We start from the raw sequence: 27,557 nt of genomic DNA, 5'->3' as shown, positions 1-27,557 counted from the left end.
ACGTCATCGCCAGCCACGCGCCCCAGGGGACCGACTGGACCGACTTTCTTTTGTACAGCCCACGGTCGTCGTTTGCGCTCCAAACGCATGTTCCCCTTTCTCACGGGCGAGCGTCTTCCCTCCTGCATCCCTCTCTATTCTCCGAAGGTGTCCCTTGTTGGACTAAGCTCCCCCCAATTTGCTCCATCAAAGTTCAACCATGGCGGCCCCTCGACCCATGTCGTACAACAACCCTGTGCCGGACATTGACGACCCCTCGCACCTCAGCAGAGGCTATGGCGGCACCCCCCAGCTCAATCTCGGCATGAATGACTTTGCAAACACGCCCGCCAGTGCGCACCATGAGCGCCTAGGCCGCTTTGAAGAAGACTTTGATGCGCGCACCCGTGGCTCTTCGGTGCTCGACGGCGACCTTCCGCAGCGCTCTTCCTCGAGAGCCTCGACGTTGAACCAAGGAGCTACACCCTCGCGCAGTGGCACCCTCAAGAAGAAAGGCTCGGTGAAGAGGAGTGGGAGCCTCAAGCGGAGTGGGAGCAGGAAGAGCTTGCACGCTGGCAGCATCCGCGGTGTGCCCCTTGACGACCAGGAGCATGGCTACGAGCGAGAGGAGAGCATCTTTTACACACCTGTGCCAACCAAAGGCTCCCCCACTGACATCCTCGCCGATCGATTCCAAAGTAGGCTGATGCACCTGATTTCCGTCCGCCAGACGCTGCTAACACTTGCGTAGCATGGCGCAAGTTCCTCAAAGACCTCATCGCCTATTTCCGAGAAGTCGCGTCATCGTATGAGCACCGCGCCAAATCGCTGCTCAAAGTCTCCAACGTCATCAACAATACCAATGCGCCTGCTGCGCTTCTGATCGAGGGAGGCCTCAACGATGCCAACCGCATCCTCCGTGACTTCCACAAGCAGGCCATTGTCGAAGCCAACAAGGCCCGCGACATGGAAGCAGATGTCATCAACCAGCTCAGTGGACTGCGTGCAGATCTTGCGCAGAAGATCAAGGAGATCAAGTCTCTTTCGGGCGACTTCAAGAACAATGTGGAGAAGGAAAAGGAGACGACTCGGAAATGTGTCGCAGCCCTCCAAGAGGCACTCGCACTGGTTGATTCAGACCCAGCCGCGGTTGCTGGCAAGGGTGATCCCTATGTCGTGCGTCTGGGTGTGGAGCGCCAGGTGGAGAGGCAGATTGATGAGGAGAATTATCTCCATAGGGTGAGTTGTCAGCACTCAGAGCCAAGGCAAGACTAATCAAGGACAGGCCTACCTCAACCTCGAGAATTCCGGCCGCGAACTCGAATCGATTGTAGTCGGTGAGGTCCAAAAGGCATACAATGCGCTGGCTAGCATCCTGAAGCGTGATGCGGATGAAATGTACAACACTGTCGAGAAACTGCGCAGTGGCCCGATTGCCATGCCTCGCGATTACGAATGGACCAAGTTTGTCAAAAGCGATCCTCACTTTGTGAACCCAGACATACCATTGCGCCGACTGGAAGACATTGAATACCCGGGCAAACACCACCCGGCTACTACTGAAGTGAGGGCTGGTATGCTCGAGAGGAAGAGCAAGTATCTCAAGAGCTACACGCCGGGATGGTAAGTTGCGATGATCCAGCTGGATCCCCACACTAACACCCTACAGGTATGTGTTGTCGCCGACTCACCTCCATGAGTTCAAGTCTGCGGATCGGATCTACAGCCAACCCCCGGTCATGTCGTTGTATCTGTTGGACCAGAAGCTCGGCTCCAAGTCTCAGCCCGGAAGTTCCTCCCACAAGTTTGTGATCAAAGGCCGTCAGACTGGATCCATGCATCGTGGCCACACTTGGGTGTTTCGAGCGGAGACGTATGAGACCATGCTGGCTTGGTATGACGATATCCAGACCCTGACCGAGAAGACGGGAGAGGAACGCAATGCCTTTGTGCGCCGACATGCCAGTGTCAGAAGTGCCAGTGCCGGTAGCGCCCGGTCCGCTAGCTCGGATGGAGGCCTCGAGGAAGACGAAGCAGACGCCGTACCCTACTCGGCTGCCCCTTCGGTTCTCAGCCAGGCCAGGGACCAGTCCCCACAGCGACCCTCACGGCCATCTCCAGGTGGGCGATTCCCATCTGACCTGAATGTCAACCGTAACTTACAAGTTCCTCATTCGCCAAGTAGTGGCAGCTCAGAGGTCGGAAATGATCTAACGACCGCCGCGGGAGGTCCACACCAGGATGTACATTCAATGTATTATGCCCAGTCCCCAGCGTACCCACTCACCCAGTCCCCAGCATATCCACTCCCACAGCCCAGTCATCAGGAGTACCCGGCCATCTCCTACGTGAACTCTTACCCACCCATGCAACAAGTTTCTGCCCAACCGGCGTACGAGCCTCAGCAATCTTATGAGGGATTACGTGTCCAATCAACACCGCAACATCAAGATTCATCATCCTTTTCCCAGCCAAGGCCTCACGTTCCCGTTCCCGTTGAGCGTAACGACAGCAACTACGGTGGCTGGATGGCACCCGCTGCTGGTGGAGCGGTAGGGGGAGCTGCCGCCGCCGCCTTAGCCGGCGAAGCCTACCGCAAGCAGCAGATGCAGCAGCGTGAAGTCGCCCAGCAGCACGAAATGGACGCCCAAGCACCCACGAGTCCCACACGTGATGCAGAGCACATTGCCCCTGCCATCCTCTCCACGCCCACCACACAACCTACCGTCATGCCTGCGCCCGCCATGACCGCTACCACCATGACTCCCACTCCAAACCACCACAATCGCACAACCACCCCTCCCCCAAGCAACATGCCCAACACACCCGTCCATGCAGACACCATCAACGGCGGCCCTGTCCCCACAGACCTCGCACAGACTGCAGATGCAATGGCTTATCCCCGTGTCGCTCGTCAAAACACTGATGTTAGCGTCAGCGATCTCCATATTCCTGGCGAGTATCCAAAGGGGCGGTTTGGGGAGTCGCGGTCTGACATGTATCGGTAGATGGAGGGGGTTTTGTTTTTGGAGGGGTGGCGGTTTGGCATGTTTGATGATTTATGGGAATGGAATGGAATGGATTGGGTTGGGTTGGGTTGGGTTAGGCGTGGGACTTGAGGCTTAAAACTTGGGACTTGGGACTTGGGACTGGACGGCTGCAAAACGGAAAGGCAGTATAGGGACTGGGATGGATATACACGTACAATTGGGTTCTAGATTTCTTTTTTTGGGGGGCACGAGCGATGTTTGTTGGGTGTACTCTGGTCTTCTTCAGTCTGCCTCGGTCTTCCTTGGTCTGGTTGGGTTCGGTTGGGTTCAGATAGCAGAGGGGTTTATTTGTGATACCTGGACGTGTGCGTTTGGCGCAAATGTTTTAAACCTGTCCATCTGTCTGTCTATTGAGCTATCCATCTACATGTCTACCTCTCTCCACCTACCCTCCATCTACCGCCCTATCCCACCCAACCCAACCAAGTCTAAAATAAAATAAAAATCTCTCTGCTCCCCTCGATGTCTTACCTAGCCTACTAACCCACCCACCTGCTAACCCTCCCTCCTCCCCCCCCCCCCCCCCAACCTTTCCACCTTACACTCCCATTCTCACCGTCCTCTCACTCCCCCCTCCTACTTCCACCCCTGCTCACTCACATGCATCGATTCGTCGACAGTCACAGCACGCACGCACAAGACAAGAGGGTAGTTTGGTAATTATACAGTTGTGTAGTTGCATGCTTGGCCGGTTAGCCTTGGCCACCGAGATGGCGAGATGGCGAGATGAGTGAGATGAGTGAGTAAAGGTGTGCATACTCTACTAGCTAGGCACTACATACAAGACTACACACAACACCATATGCAACACAACACTAGACACACACACACAGGCACACACACACACACACACACACACACACACACACACACACACACACACACACACACACACACACACACACACACACACACACACACACGCCACTAGCCCCTACCTACGCAGCCATTCCAATCACATCGCTCTGATACAAAGTCGTGTAGCGGAAGAATTGACACGATGTCGTATAGAGGGCCGAACAGGTAATGTAACCAAACACTCTCCCAAACACTCTCCACAACCACCCTATCCAACACGCTCAACACTCCCCCGAACCACCCAACCACCCAACCACCCAACCACCAGCCAAACCCCCCCCAGCCAAACCAACCACACTCAAATCCCCCAAAAGACGCCCAAAGATCCCGCCAACAACCCCAGGACCCCATCTCTCCAGCATAACCCTAAAAAAGCCGCCGTAGCCGTAGCCGTAGCCGTAGCCGTAGCCGTAGCCGTAGCCATAGACGAGTTGCAGATGTAAGCAAGAGCAAAACCTATGCTTGTTAAAAAAACGAAGAGAAAGAGGGGGAAAAAAGGGGATCGGGTGCGTGGGAGGGTGGGAGAGGCAAAAAAAAGGTCAACTAGCATGCTGAATAATACATGTGTTGGCATGTCTGTCGGGGGAAGGGATGTCAAGCAGGAAAAGGTGCTCAAGAGGAAAAGATGGTCAAGAGGAAAAGAGGGTCAAGAGAAAAAAAGGGGCTGCATAATATAAAAAAACCACGACAAGAGGGTCATACTACAAAATGACAAAACGAGTGACTGCATGTGCACTGTATTGCACTATGTGATGGGAGGTAGAGGGTGGGATAGATACTACTAGATGTCGAAAGAGTAGGGTAGGGGTGAACGAGTAGACACTGTCGGAATTTTGCAAAAAAAAAGGAACCCATTCGCATTTGATGTGACCCGGTATCTAAACACAGCCTTGAATACGCCCCAGATATGAGAGAGAGAGAGAATAGGAGAGAGAAACAAGTATCGGAGATATAGGACACAAGAAGCTGGTTGGCCATGGTCGGGGGCTCGACACAATAGGGGGAGCCCTCTCTCTTTTCTTCCTGATGCTTCAACGGAAAATATGGGTCCGTCGTGTACTGAATGGCAACGGGCTAAATGGCAAAGTGCTTCTTACTCTCGTCGTCAAAACGTGGTCGCACACCGTAGTGCGAGACAGAAGGTGGAGGAGATTAGGGCTATATGGTATCGATGGACTGAGTAATCGTCATGGTTGCTCCTTTGTGGCAGGAGACGTGATGCGGTACCGCTGGGAGGACCGTCGCATGCTGCAACTATACGTTCGTGACCTAGCGTGCTGTTAGCTCCCCGAGCAAGGCATGCGACAACGTCTTGAGAGTCCTACCTTCAATATCCGCCTCGAGTAATCCTCATTGTCTGCAATACTTCCATTGCTTTGCCTCCTGTCTACAAAACTAGGGTCGAGACGCGAGTCGTTCATCGACGAGTTGCTCGTGTGCAACTTGCCGCCATTGACAAACGCATTCACATTGGCGGCGTTGCGACGGTAATCTTCTTCGGCCTGTTTTTGGCGTCTGCGTCGTAGCAAGAACCAGACGCCAAAGCATAAGCCTGCCAAGCCCAAGACGCCCACGACGACGCCTACAGCAATGGCTATTGTGTTCGGCTTCTCCTCTTTGGGCGGCGGAGGGGCGCTTGCAGTGGGCGCGGCCGCAGCCGAGGTTGCTTCCGCAGTCGTTCTTGTTGACGAGGCTGATGAGCTTGAGACGACGGGCTTGAAGTAAGGTACTTTGTTCAAGGTTTGACCGGTCAGGACTACCCATACGGCGCCGGCTCCACCACCTGCAAGTCGTTAGTCGTGATTAGGGGGGGCTGTTTTCCGCCATACGTACATTCGCTATTCTCCTTGTCGCCACGACACGGTGTAGTGCACGTGCTGTTGTCAGTCTGCCATTCTTGTGCGGGAATCTGGTCTCCACACCAGCAGTTCTCGCCGTCGGACAGGGCCATGACATTCTTGTTGAGCGAAATGCAGACCAGCTGGCAGTTGCCAGGTGTCTGGAACTCGTACGGGCCGTGGTTCTCCAGTGGTGTTGGGGTCGCGAAGCAGCCAATGCTGGTCATGGCGCTGGCGGGCAGCGTCGTCGTCGGTGTTGTGATGGGGTTCTTGATGACCGTCGACGAGGGCGCTGCTGTCATGTCATCTTGAGCGGCCACGGTGAGGAACAGTGATGCGGCCGCGAGGACCGAGGCGAACCTAAAGGAGACCATGATGGCCACTGTGAGGATTTTGATGGGTCGGGTTGGTGGTGGTGGTGGTGATGGTGGTCGTGATTTGCCTGCAAACGTGGACTGTGGAGCGTTAGCGGTGCGACGACGGCCTGGAGGGGAGGAGGCAAGTCGCACCCTGGGCCTGATCTATGCACAGCGGTGTGCACACATTCGACAGCTGCTGGACAGGTGGTGCAAGCGGCCGGGCGGCGTACGGGCAGGAGGCAGATGGGTATGGATGGGGTCACGATGAGTAAGCGGTGCTGAGGCAGTCGTGGAGTCGTGAATAGCAGCCGCAGTCGCAAGCACAATGGCAGTTGCAGTCAGGCGTGGTGGACTCGGTCAACGATGCCCGTCGACTGGCTGTGGGAGATGGAACGACTGAAGGCGCGGTTTGGGTCACAGGGGACGGGCTGTGGTGTGCCCGTGGAATGCGTTTCGGATTGCGACCCCTTTCGTGCAAGTGCAGGACGCGAAAAAGGAATGTGTCAAGTGTGTCTGTGTGTGTGTATGGGCGACAGCGTGGTGTTGGGCGGGCAAGGAGCGAGATGGGGTGCTGAAAGTGGTGAGATTTGGTGATTGAACGAGTGTGGATGTCAAGATGACGGGTCGATGGGGGAGGGGGGGGGGAGAGCAGCGCTCGCAAACGGGAAAAGGAAACGAAGGAGAAGAGACAAGGCCAGGCAGGCACAGAGAGGCACAGGCACACCAAGCAGGCTTGAAAGTGGAGTCACTCGGTGAAGGTGGAGGACAAGTTCAAGGGGAGAGCCGACCGAGTTGGGCAAGAGTCAAGAATGGCTGGCGGCGCGGGATTGGACGTGTTCCCAAGGGCGTACCGGTATGGCTTACCATGGCCAGCACAGCCAGTAAATTAGCAATCCCCCCTTCTCTTGTCACCCTTGTCACCTTGCACCTTGTTAGCACCCTGGCCCTGTCTGTCCGTTGATGGGTACCATAGTATGTACATACATAGATAACGTGTTAGTACATGCCGTATATTCTCTATTCTCTATTGTACCATGTGTTGTACTGTACATACATACCACACCCACCTCCATGCACAATCGGCTGACTGCGGCGCCCTTTCCCATCTGGCCCTCCTTTGGGCCTGGACATACAGTGGGTACATGGTAGATAGTACTCTATCATACATACGCCACTATGGAGTAGTTGGTACTATGTAGATGGCCATCAAGTACCTGCTGGATTCACGCACACGGTTGATGACAATGGCTGGCTGGGCTGGCTGCATCACTCTAGGATGTACTGTGGCTCTGCTCTGGCGGCTAATGCTGAATGTGTTTCTGCTTCCCTTCAAGTCTTTGCTGGCCATGGACATCTAGTGGGTCACCACATCCCACATCTTCACAGCGCGCACATCACTCACATGCTACAATTACAGCATCTCGCCTTCTCTCCCTCTCTCTCTCTCTCTCTCACTCTCACACACACACACACACACACACACACACACTCCCCCTCCTCTTCTCCATCGTACTTACTTCGCCTGCCGCATCATGAAGCCGCCGTCCATCCTGGGCCTGCCACGATTTGCCAACCAACAACCGTGACCGAAGCGGCCGAGAAGGGACAGGGACGCGGTTTCTCTGTTGACAAGCCACTAGGGGCCGTGCAGCCAATCAGCGCCCCGTTCCTGGCTGCCAGACGGGCCCAACCCGTTTCAGTGCGCCCCACGGATGCAGGGGACACGGCCAACCGCGCGGCCCAGCCAGAAAGGTGGTCGTTCGGCACTGCCTCTGGCCCTTTTTCTCATTTTCATCGCTTCTGGCGTTGCTGACGTTGCCATGCCTTGCCATGCCCTGCCTTCTCCTGCCTCCCACGGCCTTCATCGCCCAGAGCACCGCACTGCGCACTGCCAATATCGCACCGTCCATGATCAGAGAGGAGTGGAGGGGGAGGGGGATGGGCCCCTGGTAGTCAGCCCCAGCTTCCCGCGGTCGAGACTCGAGACTCGAGAAGCTTCTGATGGGGGAGGCCCTCCGCTAGGCCTTTTTGTTTTTGCCTGTTGCGTTGGCATATCTACTGCGCGTCCCCATAACAGTATACTGGACTGCCAGTACCGCTGAGACCCGCCTTGGCTGCCTGCGTATCCCCCATCCCACACGGCCTGGAGCCAGTCTGGGAGCCAGCTTACTTACAGTGGGAACTCAATAAATTGACAAGAACATGTGCAAGCCTGTGCCCAAATCGCCCGCCTCTGCCCAGCTCTTGCCTATGCTCGTACGGGCTATTCTCGTACATGCAGTCAGGCAGTCAGGCAGTCAGTCAATCAATCAATCATCAAGGAGTCAAGGAGCGAGATAGACAAGGAGATGGAGACAAGGACTTTGTCTCCCGTCACCCTTCCCTAGCTCAAACACTTTCCAGCCTTCAACAATGGACGCTGCCAGGCTTGGCTCTGCGGTAGGTAGGTAGCTGGCAGCAGCCTTACAGTAGCACGCTACAATTACCTAGGAGGATGCATGTTCAACCTAGCCTGTCGTAACAGACAGCTAAACTCTCAACTCCCTTGAGACAAGACCATGACATGCAAACTGTTGCACTCCCTTTGTCCCCGCCGTTCGTTTCCTCTCCAGGATGATCCATCCCAGGCACTCGTCCCAGGTCCCATGGATCGCTCGATGCGTCCACGTGCATCTTAGTCAGCGTCCGACCACGTGACACAGACCATGCTCACCCGAGCTAGCCATTTCCGAACTGCGCATTCAAGCCAGGCCAGCTTCAATATGAGGCACCTCGATGACCAGCACCACGCTTGATGCGCCGTCCGCCCATTGCCTGCCAAAGAGCAGTGCAGTCTCTTCACTCTCCCGCCCTTCAACATGTATGGATTGCCGATGACCAGCTATCAATCGCCGTCAATCGCTTCTTTCGCACCACTTGTCCATACCAGAAGCGACATGGCAGTCATGTCCCAGGACCATTGGAGGCCAGGAGGAGGGCCGCGAAGCGTCGCATGACGGCCTCTGCGGCCTTCTACCCCCAGGATCACTTTTTACCGTCTTTCAATCTCCGCGCTTTGTTTGCCTTTCGCAGGAGCCCATCACCAGCTTGGCAGTATCAACCACCGTCATTGCCCAAGCATGTGCCATCGGTAGACGATGGTAAGTCAGAAGCAGCGTTTTGTTCTTCAAAGTTGCTAATAATTTGGCAGCCCTGAAACCTCCACTTCCCTCTTCCACGCATTGCGAAACTACGCCTCTAGTCGAGTCCGCGAACCCCGCCCTCTCCCATGATCCCACCCATGAATCTGAAGAAGATCCGCACCAAGTCGCACATACAGCAGTAAACCGTCTCGACAATGCTGGGATAGGAAGCGCTACAGACTGTGAAAGTGTACATGAGGTTGATCTGGCTACTATCAGTCGACTGGAGCCTGCAACATCAGACGCTGTGGACATTCAGGCATGCTTTGATCAATTCAAGACTGCAATCGCTCAAACGGATAGCACGAGTCGGAAGCAAGATCTGATCAGCGCCTTCGAGTCATCTTGTCCTCCTCTCTGCGCCAATGCCTGGGAATACAATGTCATGGTCATCGAGCATCTGCTCGAAAGGAATTGGGACCCTGCCCCACTGCTAGCCTTAGCAGAAGATCGACCTTTTTTGTTTACCCTGCCACCCACATATACTTCGGCGCATCGAGAATTGTTAAGACATGCCCAGAAGATTTCCATTGCTTTTCCACATGGCAATCGACAGCTACATGCCCTGTATGTAAGACTGGCACAGGCAGCTGCCAGTGCCGACATCTCCGTCGACGCCACACAGGATGCTGAACTGATTGCGATTTGCCGTCAATTGTGGCAGTCGTCTCACACCCTAGGCTCGAAGCTTTGTGACTCAGTCAGGGAACTTCTCTGTGCTGTCGCCAGCAAACTCGAAAACCAGCAGACCAGAGTCGCGTTGCATCCCGTGCTGGCCCAAATATACAGCAAAGATGGATCAAAACATGCGATCATGCAATTGATTTCCCGGGCTTCCGCAAGTCTTGATCAATACGTTGCTGCTGCTAACGTACTCTGCTGCATGCCCCGAAACCTGCTTCTCGACATCATTCCAACGTATACCTTGCATCTTTCTTCCGTGAAAAGGAAGAGTAGAGCTGCGGTCAGCACGCACAAGGCAAAATGGAGCACTTGGTTGGAGCTCATCTGCCGTGCCGAAAAAGATTCCGCTTTAGGCCTTGCTTTCTTGGATGCGGCTATTGAACCCCTTGCGAAAGCTGCCTTCCATAAGGTTTCCAAGGAACCTTCCACTCGCCGCTACACAGATTGCGTCAGACCGGAGAATCTGCTGCATACGCTGTTATTCAAGTTTGCGGAACAAGATGCAGTATATGCCACGTCCAAACTCACAATAGCACAGTCCATCGATTCCTCACTGCTGTCCATATCGTCAAGAAACGAGGTCCTGCAACCAGAAGCCGTTGTGGCAACGGTACTATCGGCACTCAAGAAGGCATGTCTTCCTCACGGCAAATTCGCAGATGCGGTTGCCGCACTGCTTGCGCAGCACGGAAATCTAGGCACCTTGGTGAAGTTCATGAACAAGTTGAAAGATTGCCGACTTGCCTTGAGTGAGACCTCTGCCGTCGATGCCGTTATTCAGGACAGAATGAATGCCTTGCAGCAACAGGCTGCTTCCTTGACGAACACCCAGGTTCAGCATAACGCTTTGACACTACACAATTGCCAAATCATCTCAAGCATGCTGAGGAAGATAGCATCTGTTCCGGTTGTCGAGCGTGAAACTGTAGCGTCCACAGTATTCACGGCTGTACGAGTTCAGCGACAGGTACAACATATTCTTGACCGCGCTGACGCAGCTTGCGCTCTACCGCTTACACTCCGCAATCTGAGCACCGACATGATGCTCGAGGATCGCGTCGCGCTCATCCATCAACTGGCCCATCAATACTCCCTAGATAGAACGCGCTCTCATCGTGAGGCATGGCGAGCCATTTATTATCTGTACAAGCATCTCAAAGAGCACTCTTTGACTATCGGCCATCTCTTCTCTAGGGCTGTAGTCCGCACCTCCATCATCCGACCCCTGTCTGAGCAACGGTTCGTGAGCGCAAGACGGCTGATATGGGTATGCCACCTTGTCGCAAGAGTCGAGGGCGAGGAGGTAGCAAAGCAGATTGAGCGTGACTTTTGGCAGTGGCGCGGCGATTTGATCAAGCACGCAAAGCATATACATGACAGTGTTGGGGCTGATAGAAGGGAGAAGGCGCATGTGTCAACCATGAAGAAAATGGGGATGCTTTGAGGGGCATGGCACACGATCTCCTCAGCTTTGTCATGGATATCAAAATAGAAGTGTGACTAGCTAAACAAAGATCTTTTCAACTTCAAAATTCTTGTGTCAAATTCTATACCTTGTGATGAATGGGTGGACTTCCCTTGTCAGGTCAACACCCAGCCACATCTAGCCAAGCTCATTGTACCTTCCCCACATCCTCCACATCCTCATTGGAGAGCCATCTAGCCAACCCTCTTTCGCTGCACTCACACCACCGCTGCATCTTGAAGAGATCTTATGACTCTTGTCTTTTCAGAGCTTTAAATCTTAGCCATCAAAGAGTAGAAGTGGTTGGCGACTGCGATCTCACGACGTTTACTACCGGTAGAAGATTCCGTGCATTCGCTCTACGGTACGCTGCGCAACGACGTCATCTTGCAGGCTTCTGTCTACCTTACAAGGCCTGCTCGACTACTCTACTACACTACACTTACTGCAGGTCTGGTCTGGGTTAGGTAAAGGAGGTATTTGATCTGCCTCGGATCGGCTGGCCGACTTTGTTCACTCGGAAGCTCAATCCAGACGTCTTTCCACGCGTGCAACTCGTCGTTGGACAAAGTAACCAAACACCCCCACTTTTCTTACCATTTGTTGCAACCTTCGGTCAGATAGGTGATCACCAATGGATCCCTACACGCCTCTGCCTAGACCGACTGTCGAACAATTACGCCATGTTGCAAAGAACTATCCGATCATCGACAATCATGCACACAATCTTATTCTACCGACCCACGCGGATACGATACCGTTTGAGACCATCACCACCGAAGCCCAGGGACGCGCACTGAGAGATACATTCAAAACGCTCTCCCACCTTCGAGCAGCAAAGCATCTACGCCAACTTTACGAGTGTGGAGAGGACGCCGACTGGGAGGATATTTTGGAGCAAAGAATCGAATGGCTTCGTAGTGATCCGGAACGACTGCACCAGCGATGCTTTGAAGGTGTGCATGCCTTGCTCATTGACGATGGCCTTGCGGGACCAGAGAAGGTGTTTCCCTATGAGCATCATGATCAATACACAACGGCACCATGCAAGCGTATTGTGCGTATCGAAAAGGTCGCCGAGCGTTTGATGGAGAGACTCGTTCGCAAGGCCAAAGAGGACGACTTGGCAAAGACAAAGTTCCTCACCGATATCTGGGTCGCCTTTACAGATAACTTTGAGGGCGCGATTCAGGACGCTATCGCGGACCCGGAGGTTGCCGGCTTCAAAACTGTCATTTGTTACCGAACAGGGCTTGATATTGAGCCTGACTATGAAGAGGCGGCCAAAGTCGTTGGCCACCCATTTGAACGATATGTCAAGAATTGTATTCGCAAACGGAGTTACAGGATAGAGAAGAAGGCCCTGAACGATTACATTGTGTTGCGGACACTCGAGATCCTGTCGGAGCAAGTGCGACACTCGGATGCATTTACAAAGCCACTCCAGTTCCATACGGGCCTTGGTGATAACGACATCAGCCTACTAGAATCTAATCCTGCCTTCCTGCAGCCCTTGATTGAAAACTATCCCACGGTCCCATTCGTCCTTTTGCACTCGGCGTACCCGTATACCCGAGAAGCAGGCTATCTTGCCACCGTCTATCGTCACGTGTATCTTGATATTGGGGAGGTGTTTCCTATGCTCAGTAGAGATGGCCAAGGGGCAGTTTTGCGTCAAGCCATGGAGCTCGTGCCAGGAAGCAAGTTGATGTATTCGAGTGATGGGCATTGGTTCCCTGAGACGTTTTGGCTGGCAAACCTTCAGTTCCGAGAAGTCTGGCTCGATGTATGTTGCAATTTCTTCCCGTATTGATCTCGCTAACTTTAAAAGGTACTTCTCGAATACGTCGAAAAGGGCGACTTGACACCGTTTCAAGCTATGGGTATGACGAAAGACATGCTGTTTAACAACGCAAATGTACTGTATGATCTTCGCTATGAAGTTATCTTTGACGAAAGGGTTCCAGAAGTACCCAAGCAGCTCACCTTCAGTCCGAAGGTGGATCCACGTGCGCCACAGCAGTCTCCCACTGTGCTTCCAGTACACGATGCCAGCCCATCAGGTCCAGCTACCAACATGAGTACACCTTCTGCAAGGCCAGTCTCACCATATCCCCCGTCTTCGTTCCCACCTCCACCAAAAGTACCGCAGGTGTACGACGTTCAAATTTTGGATGACTTCAAGCAAAAGAACCCAGCCGTCAAATTCGTGTACGTTCAGTGGCTGGACTACATGGCCACTGTTCGAGCGCGCATAGTGACTCTGAAAGAGTTTGAGCGCATGGTACGAGCGGGCGAACGAATCGGTATCTCACAGGGCAATACAGGGACTCTCCAAAATGACTCAACGACCCCCGTCGTCAACACTACGGGGCAGATCTACGTTGAGCCTGATCTCCGCTCATTACGAAAGACACACAACAAGGACCCTCTACCATCTGCAACCGTTCTATGCTACTGGCGCAACGAATCCGGCAAAGCCCTCGTTGAGTGCCCACGTAATGGCCTTGAGAATCTTGTCAGCGACTTGCAATACAACTACGGTACGAGCTTGCTCGTAGGATTCGAGATCGAAGTCACATTTTTGAATCGCAGTCGACGAAATGCTGCTCAACCTTACAGTTCCTTGACAACAACCCATGCCTGGAGCACTCTGTCACCCGAGCAATGGCTGCAACTCCCCTTTCTCTCAGAGATCGTTCTAGCACTCGAAGAAATGGACATTGAAGTTCAGCAGTTCCATGCAGAATCCGGAAAAGGGCAGTACGAATTCATACTCGCGCCTCTCCCGGCTTTGCCCGCTGTCGACACCTTGATACAAGCACGGCAGGTCATCACCCAGATTGCTGAACAACATGATATGCGGGCTACTTTACATCCAAAGCCCTTTGCGGGAATAGGTACAGCAGCACATGCACACATCTCGCTGCAGCCCCCGGATCGGGACATGCAGTTCTTCGTTGGGGGCGTGCTGCAGCATCTCCCCGCTATTTGTGCATTTACGATGCCTTGCGAAGAGAGTTATGAGCGCGTCATGGACGATAGCTGGTGAGTTATTTACTTTATTCATCCTCTTGCTATTTTAAATCAATCGACATATTGACATGCCCGACCAGGACTGGCGGTACATGGATAGCATGGGGCACGCAGAACCGCGAAACACCCCTTCGCCGCATCGGCCCTGGCCACTGGGAACTCCGCACCCTCGACGGCCTCGCAAACATGTATCTCGCGCTCTCTTGCGTCATCGCTGCCGGCCTCCTCGGCGTCCAGTCTGCAGAGACGGCGTACCCGCAACTAGATCTCCCGTTCAATCCAGCGACGCTGGATGAAGACGCAAGAAGACGTTACGGGGTGCTGCAGCAGCTGCCACGGAATCTGCACGAGGCGCTTGATGCGATGGACGAGGATGGCGCGCTCAAGGAGGCCTTGGGCCATCGGCTCGTGCAGCATTATGTTGCGATGAAGGAGAGCGAGAGGAAGATGTTGGGGCAAATGGAGGAGGAGGAACGGCGGGTGTTTTTGATAGAACGGTATTAAGGGGGAAGAGGGGGGAGGAGAAGATGGTTTGGCCTTGGTAATGAGCGTTTTTGCGCGGAGCATAGTTGACGGGCGGGACGAGTTCACGATGGGTTGGATATGTAGGCTAGGCTGTGTATGAAAGGGAAGTGAATTCATCTCTTTATCATGAATATATGTTTAATTTTTCTTCTTCAAAGTAGTGACTTGATTGTCAATTTTGGAAATATCTACGCTAATCGGGTTTGGGTGGTGAATCTCCCCACCTCTGCTGGATGGAGATGGTAATTTACTCGTAGATAGTAGTATTACTATTCTGCTGGAACACCTTTTGAGAGGTAACGGATACTATGATAGACGAACAATAAGATACATACAATTAGAATAGATGAAGTAATGTGATATATTGGCAGTGGAACACTACTATTGTAGGTCCCAAGGTGACCGTTTGCTGCGCACAGACATTATCACGTGCCTCCCCGCCGCCGCTCAGATCGCCTCGCTGCCTCCGTGACTTGTACACGACAACGCGCCTGCGGGCTCCATCAACACCATACGCACAGCGCACAGAATTCGACTCTCGCATACGCAAAACGGACACCAGCCTGGCCATTCGAGGATATACTCAACGCTACTTGGAGTGATTGATGGTGGCTGCTGCGTGAATGACGGCGCGCGTGCCCTCGCACGAACTCACCCGCTTCTGCGGCGCGCCTTCACCCACCGCTACTTTATTGTAGGCTGTCGGGGAGACCTCTATTACTACCCCGTGCGCGCCGTGCTCTCTTGCCGATAAAGCGCTTCTGCGCCCAACATCCCCTTGACCGTTGTCAGTCACCATACGCGCGCGATCATGGACGACAGCCGGAAAGCGGCCCCGCGCGCGGACGAGGAGCCCGAGGACGATGCGTTCAATGCGTTTCTGCGACAGGCACAGGAAGGCGCGGTGGAGGGTGGAGGCGATATCTGGTCTAGCCTGGCAAATCGCGAGCTGGATGTGGGCGAGAAAGCGGACGATGCGATTGACTTTGAGGACATCAGTGACGATGATTTGCCAGAGGAGGAGTTTGCAGATGATGAGGGGAATATGGCTGCGCTGCAGAACTACAGCGGTACGACTGTGCAAGGCTCAGGTGATGGCGAGGACGCAGATATGGAAGACTTGTTTGGCGACGATCTCTTTGGCGACGGTCCTGGCTTTTCCAGCCCTGAGCACACGCATGGCGAAGATAAACCGCTCAAGTCGGTGGAAGGTGTTGGGCAGGACGACATGGACATCACGAGTGACAGTCAGGGACCGTCCTTTGAGAACATGACGCAAACTGTTGCACAGCAAGAGCAGGAGCAGGAGGAAGAGGAGGACGAAGACCCCGAGTACCGTGAGCAGATGGCCCTGTTCGCACAAGCTCGTGGTGGCAAGGAGAGTCAGGCGCCGCCGCCTCCAAAGACTTCGAAGGAAGACTTCGAGAAGGTCTGGCCCAACTTTGAACCCGACAAGCCGCCACGGTTCTTTAGTTTGGTGCCCCGCAAACGTGCCTACTACATCCCAAAGGTTCCCCAAAAGCAGATGAAGCCCATGGCGTTTACAAAACTGAGTCTTGATATCGCGCCGGATCAGGAGAAAGCCTTTCGATTGCCCGCTGTAGCGCCCACACCCAAGTCTGGGAGACAACAGGAGGAAGATCAAGGTGGTCTCATTCATATTGCCAGCACTACCGAGGAAGACCAAGAGCACGATGACCAGATGGAGATGGAAAACTTCGACGTCATTGATGAAGGCGAGATGATTGGTAATGTGTCCTGGAGTGAACTCCAGGTTGCTTGCGCAGATTGGGATATTCCCGATGATGCAAGCGACACGAGCATGCCTGACCAAAAGCAACCACCGACACCACCAGACAGTATGCCGGACCACGACATGGAATTCGGTTCGCCCAACAAGAAGCGAAAGCTCGGAAGTGGCGACCAGCCCATACACTTCTCCATTTACGACCACGCAGACCTGCCCCTTTGGGATGATCCAGAGCTGGAGACGGCGAGAGTGGCAAAGAAGATTCTACTGGACATGAACGACCCACATCTGCTTCTCGATGTACAGCAACCGACTACCGAGCCGCAGAAGCCACGGTCAACGGGTCTGGGTCTGAAGCGCGATGGTCGTGGAAGTCTTGCGAACCCAATGTTTAAGCGATACAATATATCCAACGATGAGGCATATGACGCGCTCAAGGAGAGAAGTCAACAGAAGGTTCGCAGTACCATTGGCCACATGAACGTTGAGCATAGTTTGCCGGCGTTGAAGCTACAATGGCCCTTCTACAAGGTCAATCTGTCCGATCGCGAACTTCGGTCATTCCATCGCCCTACCATATCCTTCAAGCCTGGAGAGCGAGCTGGTATTTCCATGCTTAAGTCAGTCAAAAGGAAGCATAAGAAAAATCTCAAGCCATCAGAGGCGTTTGCTACGGCGGAGGATCTCAACATCGGCGACAACTCTGATCTTTTGCTTGCCGAATACTCCGAGGAGTACCCGACCACATTGTCCAACTTCGGCATGGGTATCAAGATTCTCAACTACTACCGTCGCAAAGACATGGATGATACTGCACGACCCAAACCCGACGATGGCATTGGTGAGACTTCGGTGCTGCTACCGCAGGACAAGAGTCCCTTCTCGCTGTTTGGTCAGGTCGAGCCGGGCCAGCAAGTCTTGACGCTTCACAATGCCATGTATCGTGCTCCCGTGTTCAAACACAAGCCTGCGGAGACCGACTTCTTGGTTAGCAGAAGCTCTACTGGTGTCCATGGACCCAAATATTACATGCGCACCATTCCGAACCTTATGGTTGTTGGCCAGCAGTTTCCTAGTGTGGAGGTTCCTGGAACACACGCTCGCAAGGTTACGGAAGCTTCCAAGAAGCGTCTGAAGATGCTGGCGTTCCGCTTGTACAGGCGAGGTCAACAGAGAGGCGCAAGGCAGCCTTGGGTTAGCAACGAGATGATCAAGCAGCATCTTCCAGGGACGGAGATTGCGCAGAACCGTTCTCGGATGCGTGAAATCATGAAGTACCAGAAGGACATTGGCACTTGGGAGCCTGTGCCTGGCGAGACCATTCCTGAGGAGCCTGTGCTGCGCACTTGGATAAAACCAGAGGATGTCTGTCTTATTGACTCGATGCATGCTGGAGACAAGCAGCTTCAGGACGCCGGTATTAAGTCGAACGAGATCCGGGACGATGACGAAGAGCAGGACAATGAGAATGCAGATGTCAAGCTGGCACCCTGGAACACGACCAAGAACTTCCTCAACGCCTGTGCAGGCAAGGCCATGTTGGAGCTCCACGGCGAGGGCGATCCCACCGGTCAAGGTCTGGGTTTCAGCTTCATCAAGGTGTCCATGAAGGGTGGATTCCGCGACGTGGGCGAGAGCGCGGCCGATCGGGTCGATGCCAAGAAGCTCAAAGAACTCGGCGGTCACAGCTACAACGTGCAGCGGCAACAGATGATGTACGAGAACGCAATCAAGCGGATCTGGAACAAGCAAAAAGAGTCCCTCTCCGCCGTCGCCCCACCCTCTGAAGTCGAAGAAGACGTCGACTCCGCCGCAGCAGCCCGGGGCCTCACCCGCCAACGCTCCGAAGTAGGCACCCCGCTCGCACGCGCCGACGACGAGACCATGTCGCAATTCTCGCGCAACAGCGCCGCCGAGACACGCGGCAAGAAACTCAAGATTACCCGCACCGTGCAAAACGCACAGGGCGAGTACGAAGAGGTGACGGAGCTCATCACCGACCCAGAAGTCATGAAGCTCTACCTCAAGCGCAAGAAGCAGGAGCGTCTGCTCAACATGAAGATTGATGAAATCAAGCCCACGGGCGACAAGGAGTACGATCAGGCGCAGATTATCAAACTACGCGCTGAATACGCTCGTCTTGCCCGCAATATCGAGCGTCGCGAGGGCAGGGAAAAGGCAAAGGGCATTCATAAGAGTCAGATGGCTGGCGAGGTTGGTTCGGGGCCGCAGGGGCTGGGCAAGGGCGGGGCGACGCCGCGCAAGTGTGCGAATTGTGGTGAGGTTGGGCATATTAAGACGAATAAGAAGTATGTATCCCCCCCCTCTATTGTTATTCATGTGGAAAAAAAATTAAACCCTACGAATAGACTTTGCCCCCTCCTCAATGGCCAGAAGAAACAGAGCGATACATTTCGCGATGCACCTGCTGCTTCTCCGGTCGCGGGTTTACCTGCTACTCCTTCGTTTGCGGGTTCGCCGGCTTAGTGTCTGTGTGGTTTGGTTGGTTGGGATTGGGAGTGGGAGTGGGAGTGGGAGAGGGAGATGATGAGGAAGATGGGGAAGAGGGAGATGAGGAAGAGGAAGACAGCGTCAAACCCCACACTCTACATGTACATGTCCCTGCGCGGATCATGCTTGGACTGGGGATTGGGTGGAGATGCTGATGCCAGACCTAGACTCTGAGACAGACTAGGTCGGAGCTGGACCTGGACCTGGACCTGGACCTGGACCTGGACCTGGAATCGAGGCAGACTTTCCATGGCCCCACCCCTCTCCCCGCCCTCGACCAAATTCAATTAGGCGTTTTTTGATACCCCTGCAAATCACATTATTTAGGCTATGCATTTTTGCACCGTCTTGTCCAGCTTGGTCTTGCCTTGTCTTGTTTGTGTGCCCCTTGAGCGAACTCTTGTATAGATGTAGGTAAAAGTATAATCACAGTCATGGAATACATCTCAAGTCTCAACGTCAAGGGTAAGAGACAACATGTTTTGTACGTCTATACATGATATAAAAGCCAAGACGCAGCACAGGGGCTAGAAGGAAGATTTTCTAACCCATCCTTCCATGGCAGGAGCTTTTTGTTTCTTTTGTATTGATTTGCAGGTGAAACATCTTAGGTGAGGACAAGCCAGCCGGTAGAACTAGCCATGAGCACATGTTCTAGGGGCCAGAGAGAAATCAGTCAAATCATATTCCCCATCAATCGCCATGTGCGGATACACCAATAAGCTAGGCAAAAAGGCTCCCTCCTCCCAGAACCCCCTCTTACGCCCGAGTAATCATATGATCCCGCGCAGGTCCAACTCCAATCCACTTAATCTTCACCCCCACAAACTTCTCGATGAATTCGACATAGGCCCTCGCATTCGCCGGTAAATCATACCAGTTCTTCGCGCCTGTCGTCGATTTATTCCAGCCCGGCAGGGTCTCATACGAGACCTCGACCTGGGCCAGCATGTCGAGGTTAGCAGGGAAGCCGTCGAGGGGCTGACCGTTGACGCTGTAAGCGGTGGCCACCTTGAGCTCGTCAAACGAGTCGAGGACGTCGAGTTTGGTGAGGTTGAGGGCGGTGTAGTCGTTGCAGGCGTGCGAGTGCTTGACGACGACGAGGTCGAGCCAGCCGCAGCGGCGTTTGCGGCCGGTGGTTACGCCGACTTCGTGGCCGGTGGATTGGAGTTTTTCGCCAATGGGGTTGAGTTGTTCGGTGGGGAAGGGGCCGCTTGGATGGGGGAGTTAGGTATTGATTCTGTGTTTGGAGAAGTGGCGGTCTTTGCACTTACGATCCGACTCGCGTTGTGTAGGCTTTAACTACACCGATGACCTCCTTTATTGATCGCCAACCTAGATTCAGGCCTGTGATGACGCCTCCTAGACCGGTGTTGGAGGATGTGACAAAGGGATATGTGCCGTAGTCAATGTCCAACATCAGCGCGTTGGCCCCCTCGACGAGGATTTTGGCTTTTGCTTCTTTTGCAGATGCGAGAAGTGGGATCTGGTCGACGACATAGGGTGCGAGCTTTTCGCGGAGAGTCTATTGAATATATGTCAGCAGCGTCTTCTGTAGTCCTTGCCAAACAAGCCATTTGTACCTTGAACTTTGCAATCTCCTCCTCAACGTCATACTTGAGCAAGTCCCCAAAGCGCTTCTGGAAGCCCATGGCCAACCGGCGGAGTTTCGTCTCGAACATCTGCTCGTCGAAGAGGTCGCACATGCGGAGACCACTACGAGTCATCTTGGTGCTATAGGTTGGGCCGATACCCTTCCTCGTGGTACCTACGGCCAAACCATCAGCATCTCGCCCTCCTATCATCCTCTCAAACATCACAGCTCTCACCAATGAATCCGCCACCTAGCTCCACCTCCTCCAGCCCATCAACCAGCTGATGCACATCAAACACGACATGGGCACGATCCGAGATGAATATCCGTCCCTCCGTCTTGAGACCATGTTTCCCTAGCGCCTCTAACTCCTTGAAGAAGCTCGGGACATGCACGACACAACCACTCCCGATCACATTCACACAGCTCGGATTGACCAGCCCACTGGGCAGAATGTGGAAGTCGTACGTCACACCGTTTGCGACAATCGTGTGGCCCGCGTTGTTGCCGCCCTGGGCACGGCAGCAGATTTGCGATTCGTGCGCGAGAATGTCGGCGAGTTTGCCTTTGCCTTCGTCGCCCCATTGGGCGCCGAGGACGACGGTGACGGACATTGTGGGCGGTCGTTGACGTGGAAATGCGAGGGAGAAGGGGGAGGGGGGGTGACGAGGAGTGAGTGAACGGCGAGCCAGTTCAGGGCAGGTTACTTGGGTGTGGGGAGTTTGTCTCTTAGCTGGGGTAAATGGCATACCGGTAAGGTAGAAAGACCAACGGACTTGGCCGTGTTAGTCAGAGGGCCCTAACTGGTAAAAAAAAAAAGATTTGCAGGCAATGCAAATGTGGACGTTGCAAGCGGTGTTGTTTCATTTTTCATTGTTCGGAATGAGTTGATGGAAGGGATCAATTGCATCGAGAGTTTGCAGAGCCGTCTCTCCGACAGCAGGATAACATGTTTGTGGAGTGTTCTTGCACTGTCTCTCCTGCCTGTCCTGTTTCAATTCATGGTTGCTCCTGCCCAAAGCGAAATGTGGCTGTGCCCCCGCCATTGACTGACTGCCCCGCCAATGCGACCGAGGCCGCAACGTGGAGCACGGGCCAATGACATCGCTTGCACGTGCCGAACCAAACGTGAGGTCCTTCACTGACACGCCCCCTTCAACAAACAACCAAATGTAAAGACGAACAGACAAACACCCCCGCCCCCAAAGAAAAACCTACAATGGGCAAATGACCCATGGGTATCCTGGATTTTATGTCAGAAAACAAAAACTCCGTGATCAATGATACATGGTAAAAGTATTATGCTCTAGTAAGATTACCAACACATGCACCGCACACACGTTGCACCCTCCCTCCTCTTCCCTTCTTCCCCTTGGCCAACAACATTCACGCTCACAAGCTATGGAAACAAAGATTAAAAGAAAAAAAAATAAAAATTCTGGAATTTCTTTACATCTCGGCATACAGGAAATTGCCCGCTGGGTCAACGTAGTGAATAACCTGCTTGGATGCACAGTAGCCATCCTCCTCCCATGGTAGATTTGGGACAGGGAAAGGCGTAGTAGGTCTCTTGCCATCTTGACTTGGCACAATGTACTCTGGGCTGTCAGGGAGCGGGATGTCTAGGGCGGTGGGCACGTATTCAAACGGCTTTCCGGCAGGAACATTGATGGTAGCATCGTGAAGGACCTTGTATGGTGAGCTTAGGTCGGGAAGATCGTCCTCGTTTTCAGGAAGGATAACTTTGGTGCTCCCGACCGAAACATGGAAGTGCGGAATCTCGTCGGGGTCCAGCTCGCCCTTGAGACCGACAACCTTGATGTGCAGATGCTCGGCTAGGTAGGGCTCAACATCCTCGGGTTTCAGCGACGCAAGCTCGCCAAAGTGCTCCTTACCCTGGAGGGCGGTTGTCAAGGGGATGGAGCCTCGGGTCATAAGAGGAAGAGCAGAAGCGTTGCCACCGCCGGCCTTCATGCCGCCGAGGATACCATACGAGCCAACGTAGTTGGGGCCTTGGGTGTAATCCTGGGACGGGTCATAGTCTGCCTCCAAAGTGCTGTTGCAGTCTGGGCTGGTAGAGTTCTCGATCGGGCCAGGGCCTGTGGCATTGGTGATAGGGTAAGGGACGGTCGAGTTTTCAACCGGGTAAGGGGCGGTGGAACTGCCGGTAGTCTTGTCGCTGGGCTTGCCAAGGAAGCAGTGCACCGTGTAGGATCCGTCCATGGCAAACTTGCTCGCAATGATGTTGAGGACGTAGTGGTAGTCACCCTCCTTGAATGAGCGGCCGAGAAATTGACCAGTCTTGTCGTCAGTACGCTTAGTCATGGTATTGGAGCCACCACCGTAGAGAGCGGTGACGGCACGAGCGACTTGCTGGTAAGAGCGATCGGCAGTCTCGAGGTAGTGATAGCCTAAACTTCGGGTCTCCCTGACATCCATACTGTTGAAGTAATTACCAGCATTGTCCTTGGTAAAGGGCTTGAGAGGAGTATACGAGTTCTTCGGCTCACCCGTGTTCCATTGAGCCATGGGTTTCTGAATGTTACCGGGGGAAACATAAGAGTCGGGTACAATCAGCTGATACATGGCCGTGAGGCGATCAACACCGGCGTGAAGAAGAAAGAAGATCGGTTCGTAAGCAGCGATTTCAAGATGGTACATGTGGCCGCCACTCTCGCCACCCACCGTGTTGTGAATGGTATCGTGGACAGACTCAAAGCTGTCAACACCGGACCCGCTCGTAGATGTTCGCACACCAATGGCAGAGGTGGCGACATCGCCGAACTTTTGCTTGCTAGCAAATAGAGCGAAGATACGGTCCCTCAAGTTTGCGCGCGCGGCGTTGAGACGAGCGAGCAGCTCGTTGTTATTACTACGAGTGGGATTACCAACGGGGCGACGAAGAGTTGTAGGCCAGTTGTTCCATGGGGTTGTACCAACCTCACTGGGGACTGACTGGCCCCAGCTGTAGGAGTAGAGTGGATTGGGGATGGTGGCAGGTCCAGATGGCTTGGTGACGGTGACCCTTTGGTCACGTATCGCCGAGGGAACAGCTTCGCCAGCGTCAATAGCAAAATCCCAGTATGGTATACGGAGAGTCGCCGCCGCGTTCCTCCATCGCGTCTGCTGGTCTGAGGGAAACTCGGCGACGACCTCTAGCACGCATTGGTACCAAGCTTGCTGCAATGTCATCAGTTCTGTTCATAACAAAGCTAGGATTATGTATCGTACCTCAAAGAGGGCAAGGTAGGGCCTGTGCCAGGTTACAAACATGGTGTTGCCGTGGGGGCAGAAGCCAGCCTGGTTCTTCAGAGGAGTTGGAAAGCCACCCCAGGTCTTGTAAGGCTGACCGTGAATACCAGCAATTTGGTAGAATGATAAGGGATCGTTCATGTCCTTGGCCATGAACCTTTCCATACCAAGTAGATACAAGTTCCATTGGTCTGCGTTCTTCTGCAACTCACGCAGCTCTAGGCGGGGGTAGGAAACGCGGCCTTCTTTGCACATACCGTTGCTCTCTGTGCCCGAGGTGCACACACCGGTAATGGCAACGTACCCTTGCGATTGACGCTTCTCGAGTTCGCCAGCGACCTCGTTGATTCTGGCCTCCATGGCAGAATCCACCGACCGGGCAGGATGAGCATAGTGGTGGGCGCCATGATGATGAAAGGCGACAGAGACCTGGAGGAGGGCAAAGAGGGCGACCAACATGCTCATCATATTCTGCGGCTTGCTGAAATTGGCCATGATGAAGAAAATTGCACGGATATATCGAAGTGATCAGGGCTGGAGGAGCCAACGAGCACCGTGACGGAGAGAAAGCAAGAAAGAGCGAATGTGATACTGAAGCGATTCGATAAGGGTACAAAGGAGTGTAACGACCTAGGAAATGGATCCAGAGGTCTGCAAAGAAAAGGTCCTTGGTAAGACACCTCGATGTCGAAAGCCAACGAGGAATCAAAGATGCGGCGTATTCGGAGCAGGGCCGGGGCAACGGTCAGGGTCATATAGCAAGGTAAGCTGATTCTGGGTGAAGCCATAATTTGGGAAGGGCCCATCACGTCCTATGGCGTTTTGGGCTTACGAGGCAGTGGAGCCGCACGAAGAAAGACTGTGATTCGTATGATGCTAACACCGCAGGATACCCACACATGGCTGATTGGGTTAACTTCTGAGCCCCTGTCTGGCCCGAAACGAGCATCATCCAGCATCGGCCAGCGATCCGCATTCACGCCCCTGACTTGGCCGCATCAAGGTTAACGTTTCTGGCCCACAGAGGCCGGCGCGGGCTTATGCTTTTGAGTCAGCAAGCCGCGCCGCCTCTATCTACATAACTGTCCGATGGTGGACGCGCGATACGGCAGTCGGCCATGATGGTGATGGGGGATGCTGGTGACGTTGCTGATGCTGCTGATGTTGGCCCCGGGGATGTGGAGTTAGCCGTGTTGTGTAATATTTGGCATCTACTGTAAGTATATTATATATTATAGCAGCTAACCGTGAGGTTTTCTGGGGAACCCTCAGTCTTGGCGCTTTCGTTTCTCTTGGCTTTCTCTTTGTGGCAATGCTCTTTGCTGCCCCTCGTCACCTGACCCGTCGACCGACTGACCGACCAGCCGACCAACTGACCGAACATGGGACTGTGGTACAAATCCACGAACCCTCATCATCTCAATTATCCCGCAACCAACGAGCCACGGTACAGTCGACGATCTGGCTCTTCTTATGGGTCATCTAGCACCGTCTTCACGCAGCTAGCAGTAGTCATTGGCCATGCGCCTCGAGCATACATTACTCCTCTAGTGTTAACACACTACCTCTTAGCGAAGGATTTCCATTCCTCATGCAAGGCGACCATCGTCAAATTCGCTGCCATGGCCAAGGTGGTCTGTTTTGGTGCGCATCCTCATCTCAGGACAAGGAGCGTCTTTTCTTAATAGAGACATTGTGCGATTGTGCAAGTCATTTCCAGCATCCTTCCTCGGAAACCTCGCTTGTGGCTTCGGCTCAAAGCCGTAACGTTGTGCAGGAACACTGCGCTTTGTTTCACCATCCCGTCTCCTATCTCCACTGTGGCACTGCCATTTCTGAGGCCCATGGAAACACATGTCCCAATCGATCCGTGTTCCCAAAGTCTGTGTTGCTTGGCCAAATCAAGCTTTTACTGACCTTGTGGAGAGATCCTATTCCTGGCCTTCCCAAGGCACCTCCTAGCTGCTGCAAAGATGACATCCAGGAAGCTCCAAAAAGAAACATGATGACAAACTTTTCGATCGTCGCACGGTCTGAGAGATGTAAACCTTGGAATCGGCTCTCGGTATCTATGGCACATGCTCGCCCCGTCGCGCAGAGGAGTGGCCATTTTCAACTGCTCTGTGCATCGATACCCGAGAGTCGTCCAGAGTACTGTACGTAGGCTACCCCTGCACGAGCACGAGACGCCACAGGCGCACGGCATAAGAACATACTGTTATGTGCAACATGTGCCTCGTTGTGTTGGCATCTACGACGATGAGCAGAGACGGGTCGTGCCTGTTCATCGCATGCGGTAAGTTGTGAATCCACCATTTAATCATTATTTTCTACCAATTTGCAGCGCTCGCTCACTCGTGCGGTGCTCGTACCCACCTTGAGATTTTGCACCGATCTGCTGTGCTCCTACCGGTAATGTCACCTCGTTAGACCACAGAACATGACTGCATGCACAGACGATTCTGCCTCGTCGGATGCATATTGTGCAATGACTGGCCGGCTATATCCACCCGATAGACATGTTCTCATGGCAATCACCTGGCCTACACGTACTACACCTACTGTCCGCATAATATATATTGTATGTGCAATCTTGTGTCGCAAAACAAAACCGTATCTATTTCACCTTTACCGTGGCACGTGCCTATAGGGGAAGTGGACGCACTGACACACTTAGGCGATCGGCCATATCTTGGTATGCCTACTGCCTATGGTGAAGTACGGTGCAGTTCATCACACATATCATGCGCGATGAGTTCACTGACCAAAAAAATTGGAGTCTACTGCGTACAAGTATGTACAGTAGCACCATGAAGAAAATCAGCGCATCTTTTCATCCATTGTTCACAAGCACTTCAACAGTCTAGCTCACTAGGCCTAGTTCCTCAACCAACCCCAAGCTGACCGAATCTACCATCCCCTAAGCTGACTAATCACAAAAAAGCCATCTTCGGCCTTGTGCAACACTACACGAGTAGTTCATTTCCAGCCTAGGCAAACAATCCAACTGCTACTACTCAACGTTCTGTCCCCCTCCTAGACTTCGCATGTCAGAAGCATGCCAGACTCCGCCTGCACATATCGCAAGGGGTCTGAAACGAAGCTCTCGCAATTATATGGAATAATCTACTACATTTGTTGTTCCAAAATAGGAACCGTAATAACACGAGCTGACTAGTACCGGTACCTCCCCTAAACACCAGGATATGTGGTCGATAAAACCCCCCTCGTTGCCCTTGGCAGTTCAACGTTATGACGATTACATGCGGACGAACGATGCCTAGACAATCTAGACCCAGTACTCATTGGTCTACATATTTGCCATAGGAGCCGAATGCCATTGCCCGGTCGAAGAATCATCTATCAGCGGAACAGCGGGAAAAAAAAGCAAAATAAAGGCCCGTTTCTGTCAGCGAGCGGCACCATGGTCGTATGACCGCTCAACAGAGGAAGATCGATCGTCTAAAATACAAT

General features: G+C 53.4%; 9 protein-coding genes across 9 annotated transcripts; 5 read left to right on the top strand and 4 right to left on the bottom strand.

Moving 5' to 3' along the window:
- Positions 1 to 199: 199 nt before the first annotated feature.
- IAQ61_010280 (uncharacterized protein) lies at positions 200 to 2,987 on the top strand (the record flags this gene model as incomplete). Its single annotated transcript, XM_003841614.1, has 4 exons — positions 200 to 677; positions 731 to 1,218; positions 1,265 to 1,602; positions 1,649 to 2,987. The coding sequence occupies 4 exons, from the start codon at positions 200 to 202 to the stop codon at positions 2,985 to 2,987; spliced, it is 2,643 nt and encodes an 880-aa protein (XP_003841662.1).
- Positions 2,988 to 5,141: 2,154 nt separating this feature from the next.
- IAQ61_010279 (uncharacterized protein) lies at positions 5,142 to 6,951 on the bottom strand (the record flags this gene model as incomplete). Its single annotated transcript, XM_003841612.2, has 5 exons — positions 5,142 to 5,156; positions 5,213 to 5,670; positions 5,721 to 6,180; positions 6,235 to 6,246; positions 6,949 to 6,951. 5 exons carry the CDS (start codon positions 6,949 to 6,951, stop codon positions 5,142 to 5,144), a joined length of 948 nt encoding a protein of 315 aa, XP_003841660.2.
- A 325-nt stretch (positions 6,952 to 7,276) lies between these two features.
- On the bottom strand, positions 7,277 to 8,102 carry IAQ61_010278 (uncharacterized protein; the record flags this gene model as incomplete). The annotated part of the gene is made up of 3 exons (XM_066098731.1): positions 7,277 to 7,438; positions 7,602 to 7,706; positions 7,767 to 8,102. Coding segments are annotated over 3 exons (603 nt in total), but the record flags the coding sequence as incomplete, so codon positions are not given.
- Positions 8,103 to 9,076: 974 nt separating this feature from the next.
- IAQ61_010277 (uncharacterized protein) lies at positions 9,077 to 11,394 on the top strand (the record flags this gene model as incomplete). Its single annotated transcript, XM_003841610.2, has 2 exons — positions 9,077 to 9,224; positions 9,275 to 11,394. The coding sequence occupies 2 exons, from the start codon at positions 9,077 to 9,079 to the stop codon at positions 11,392 to 11,394; spliced, it is 2,268 nt and encodes a 755-aa protein (XP_003841658.2).
- Positions 11,395 to 12,049: 655 nt separating this feature from the next.
- On the top strand, positions 12,050 to 14,955 carry IAQ61_010276 (uncharacterized protein; the record flags this gene model as incomplete). Its single annotated transcript, XM_003841609.2, has 3 exons — positions 12,050 to 13,201; positions 13,247 to 14,463; positions 14,532 to 14,955. 3 exons carry the CDS (start codon positions 12,050 to 12,052, stop codon positions 14,953 to 14,955), a joined length of 2,793 nt encoding a protein of 930 aa, XP_003841657.2.
- Positions 14,956 to 15,787: 832 nt separating this feature from the next.
- IAQ61_010275 (uncharacterized protein) lies at positions 15,788 to 19,213 on the top strand (the record flags this gene model as incomplete). Its single annotated transcript, XM_066098730.1, has 1 exon — positions 15,788 to 19,213. The coding sequence occupies one exon, from the start codon at positions 15,788 to 15,790 to the stop codon at positions 19,211 to 19,213; it is 3,426 nt and encodes a 1,141-aa protein (XP_065951275.1).
- Positions 19,214 to 19,996: 783 nt separating this feature from the next.
- Positions 19,997 to 21,580, bottom strand: IAQ61_010274 (uncharacterized protein; the record flags this gene model as incomplete). Its single annotated transcript, XM_003841607.2, has 4 exons — positions 19,997 to 20,450; positions 20,512 to 20,762; positions 20,821 to 21,005; positions 21,067 to 21,580. 4 exons carry the CDS (start codon positions 21,578 to 21,580, stop codon positions 19,997 to 19,999), a joined length of 1,404 nt encoding a protein of 467 aa, XP_003841655.2.
- Positions 21,581 to 22,022: 442 nt separating this feature from the next.
- IAQ61_010273 (uncharacterized protein) lies at positions 22,023 to 25,292 on the bottom strand. The gene is made up of 2 exons (XM_003841606.2): positions 24,063 to 25,292; positions 22,023 to 24,011 (listed from the first exon to the last, which is right to left on the bottom strand). Exons 1-2 carry the CDS (start codon positions 24,576 to 24,578, stop codon positions 22,281 to 22,283), a joined length of 2,247 nt encoding a protein of 748 aa, XP_003841654.1. The 5' UTR covers positions 24,579 to 25,292; the 3' UTR covers positions 22,023 to 22,280.
- A 382-nt stretch (positions 25,293 to 25,674) lies between these two features.
- On the top strand, positions 25,675 to 26,247 carry IAQ61_010272 (uncharacterized protein; the record flags this gene model as incomplete). The annotated part of the gene is made up of 1 exon (XM_066098729.1): positions 25,675 to 26,247. One exon carries the CDS (start codon positions 25,675 to 25,677, stop codon positions 26,245 to 26,247), a length of 573 nt encoding a protein of 190 aa, XP_065951274.1.
- Positions 26,248 to 27,557: the final 1,310 nt, after the last annotated feature.

The sequence above is a fragment of the Plenodomus lingam genome (assembly GCF_022343315.1).
Source record: "Plenodomus lingam strain CAN1 chromosome Unknown contig_8, whole genome shotgun sequence".
Taxonomy (NCBI): domain Eukaryota; kingdom Fungi; phylum Ascomycota; class Dothideomycetes; order Pleosporales; family Leptosphaeriaceae; genus Plenodomus; species Plenodomus lingam.
The sequence above is the reverse complement of the archived record's forward strand: the minus strand, read 5'-3'. Positions and strand labels throughout refer to the sequence as shown.

Coding starts and splice junctions, on each gene's coding strand:
- IAQ61_010273 (XM_003841606.2), bottom strand. CDS start 24,578: ATGGCCAATTTCAGCAAGCCGCAGAATATGATGAGCATGTTGGTCGCC. Junction 24,012..24,062: donor CCTACCTTGCCCTCTTTGAG/GTACGATACATA, acceptor ATGACATTGCAG/CAAGCTTGGTACCAATGCGT.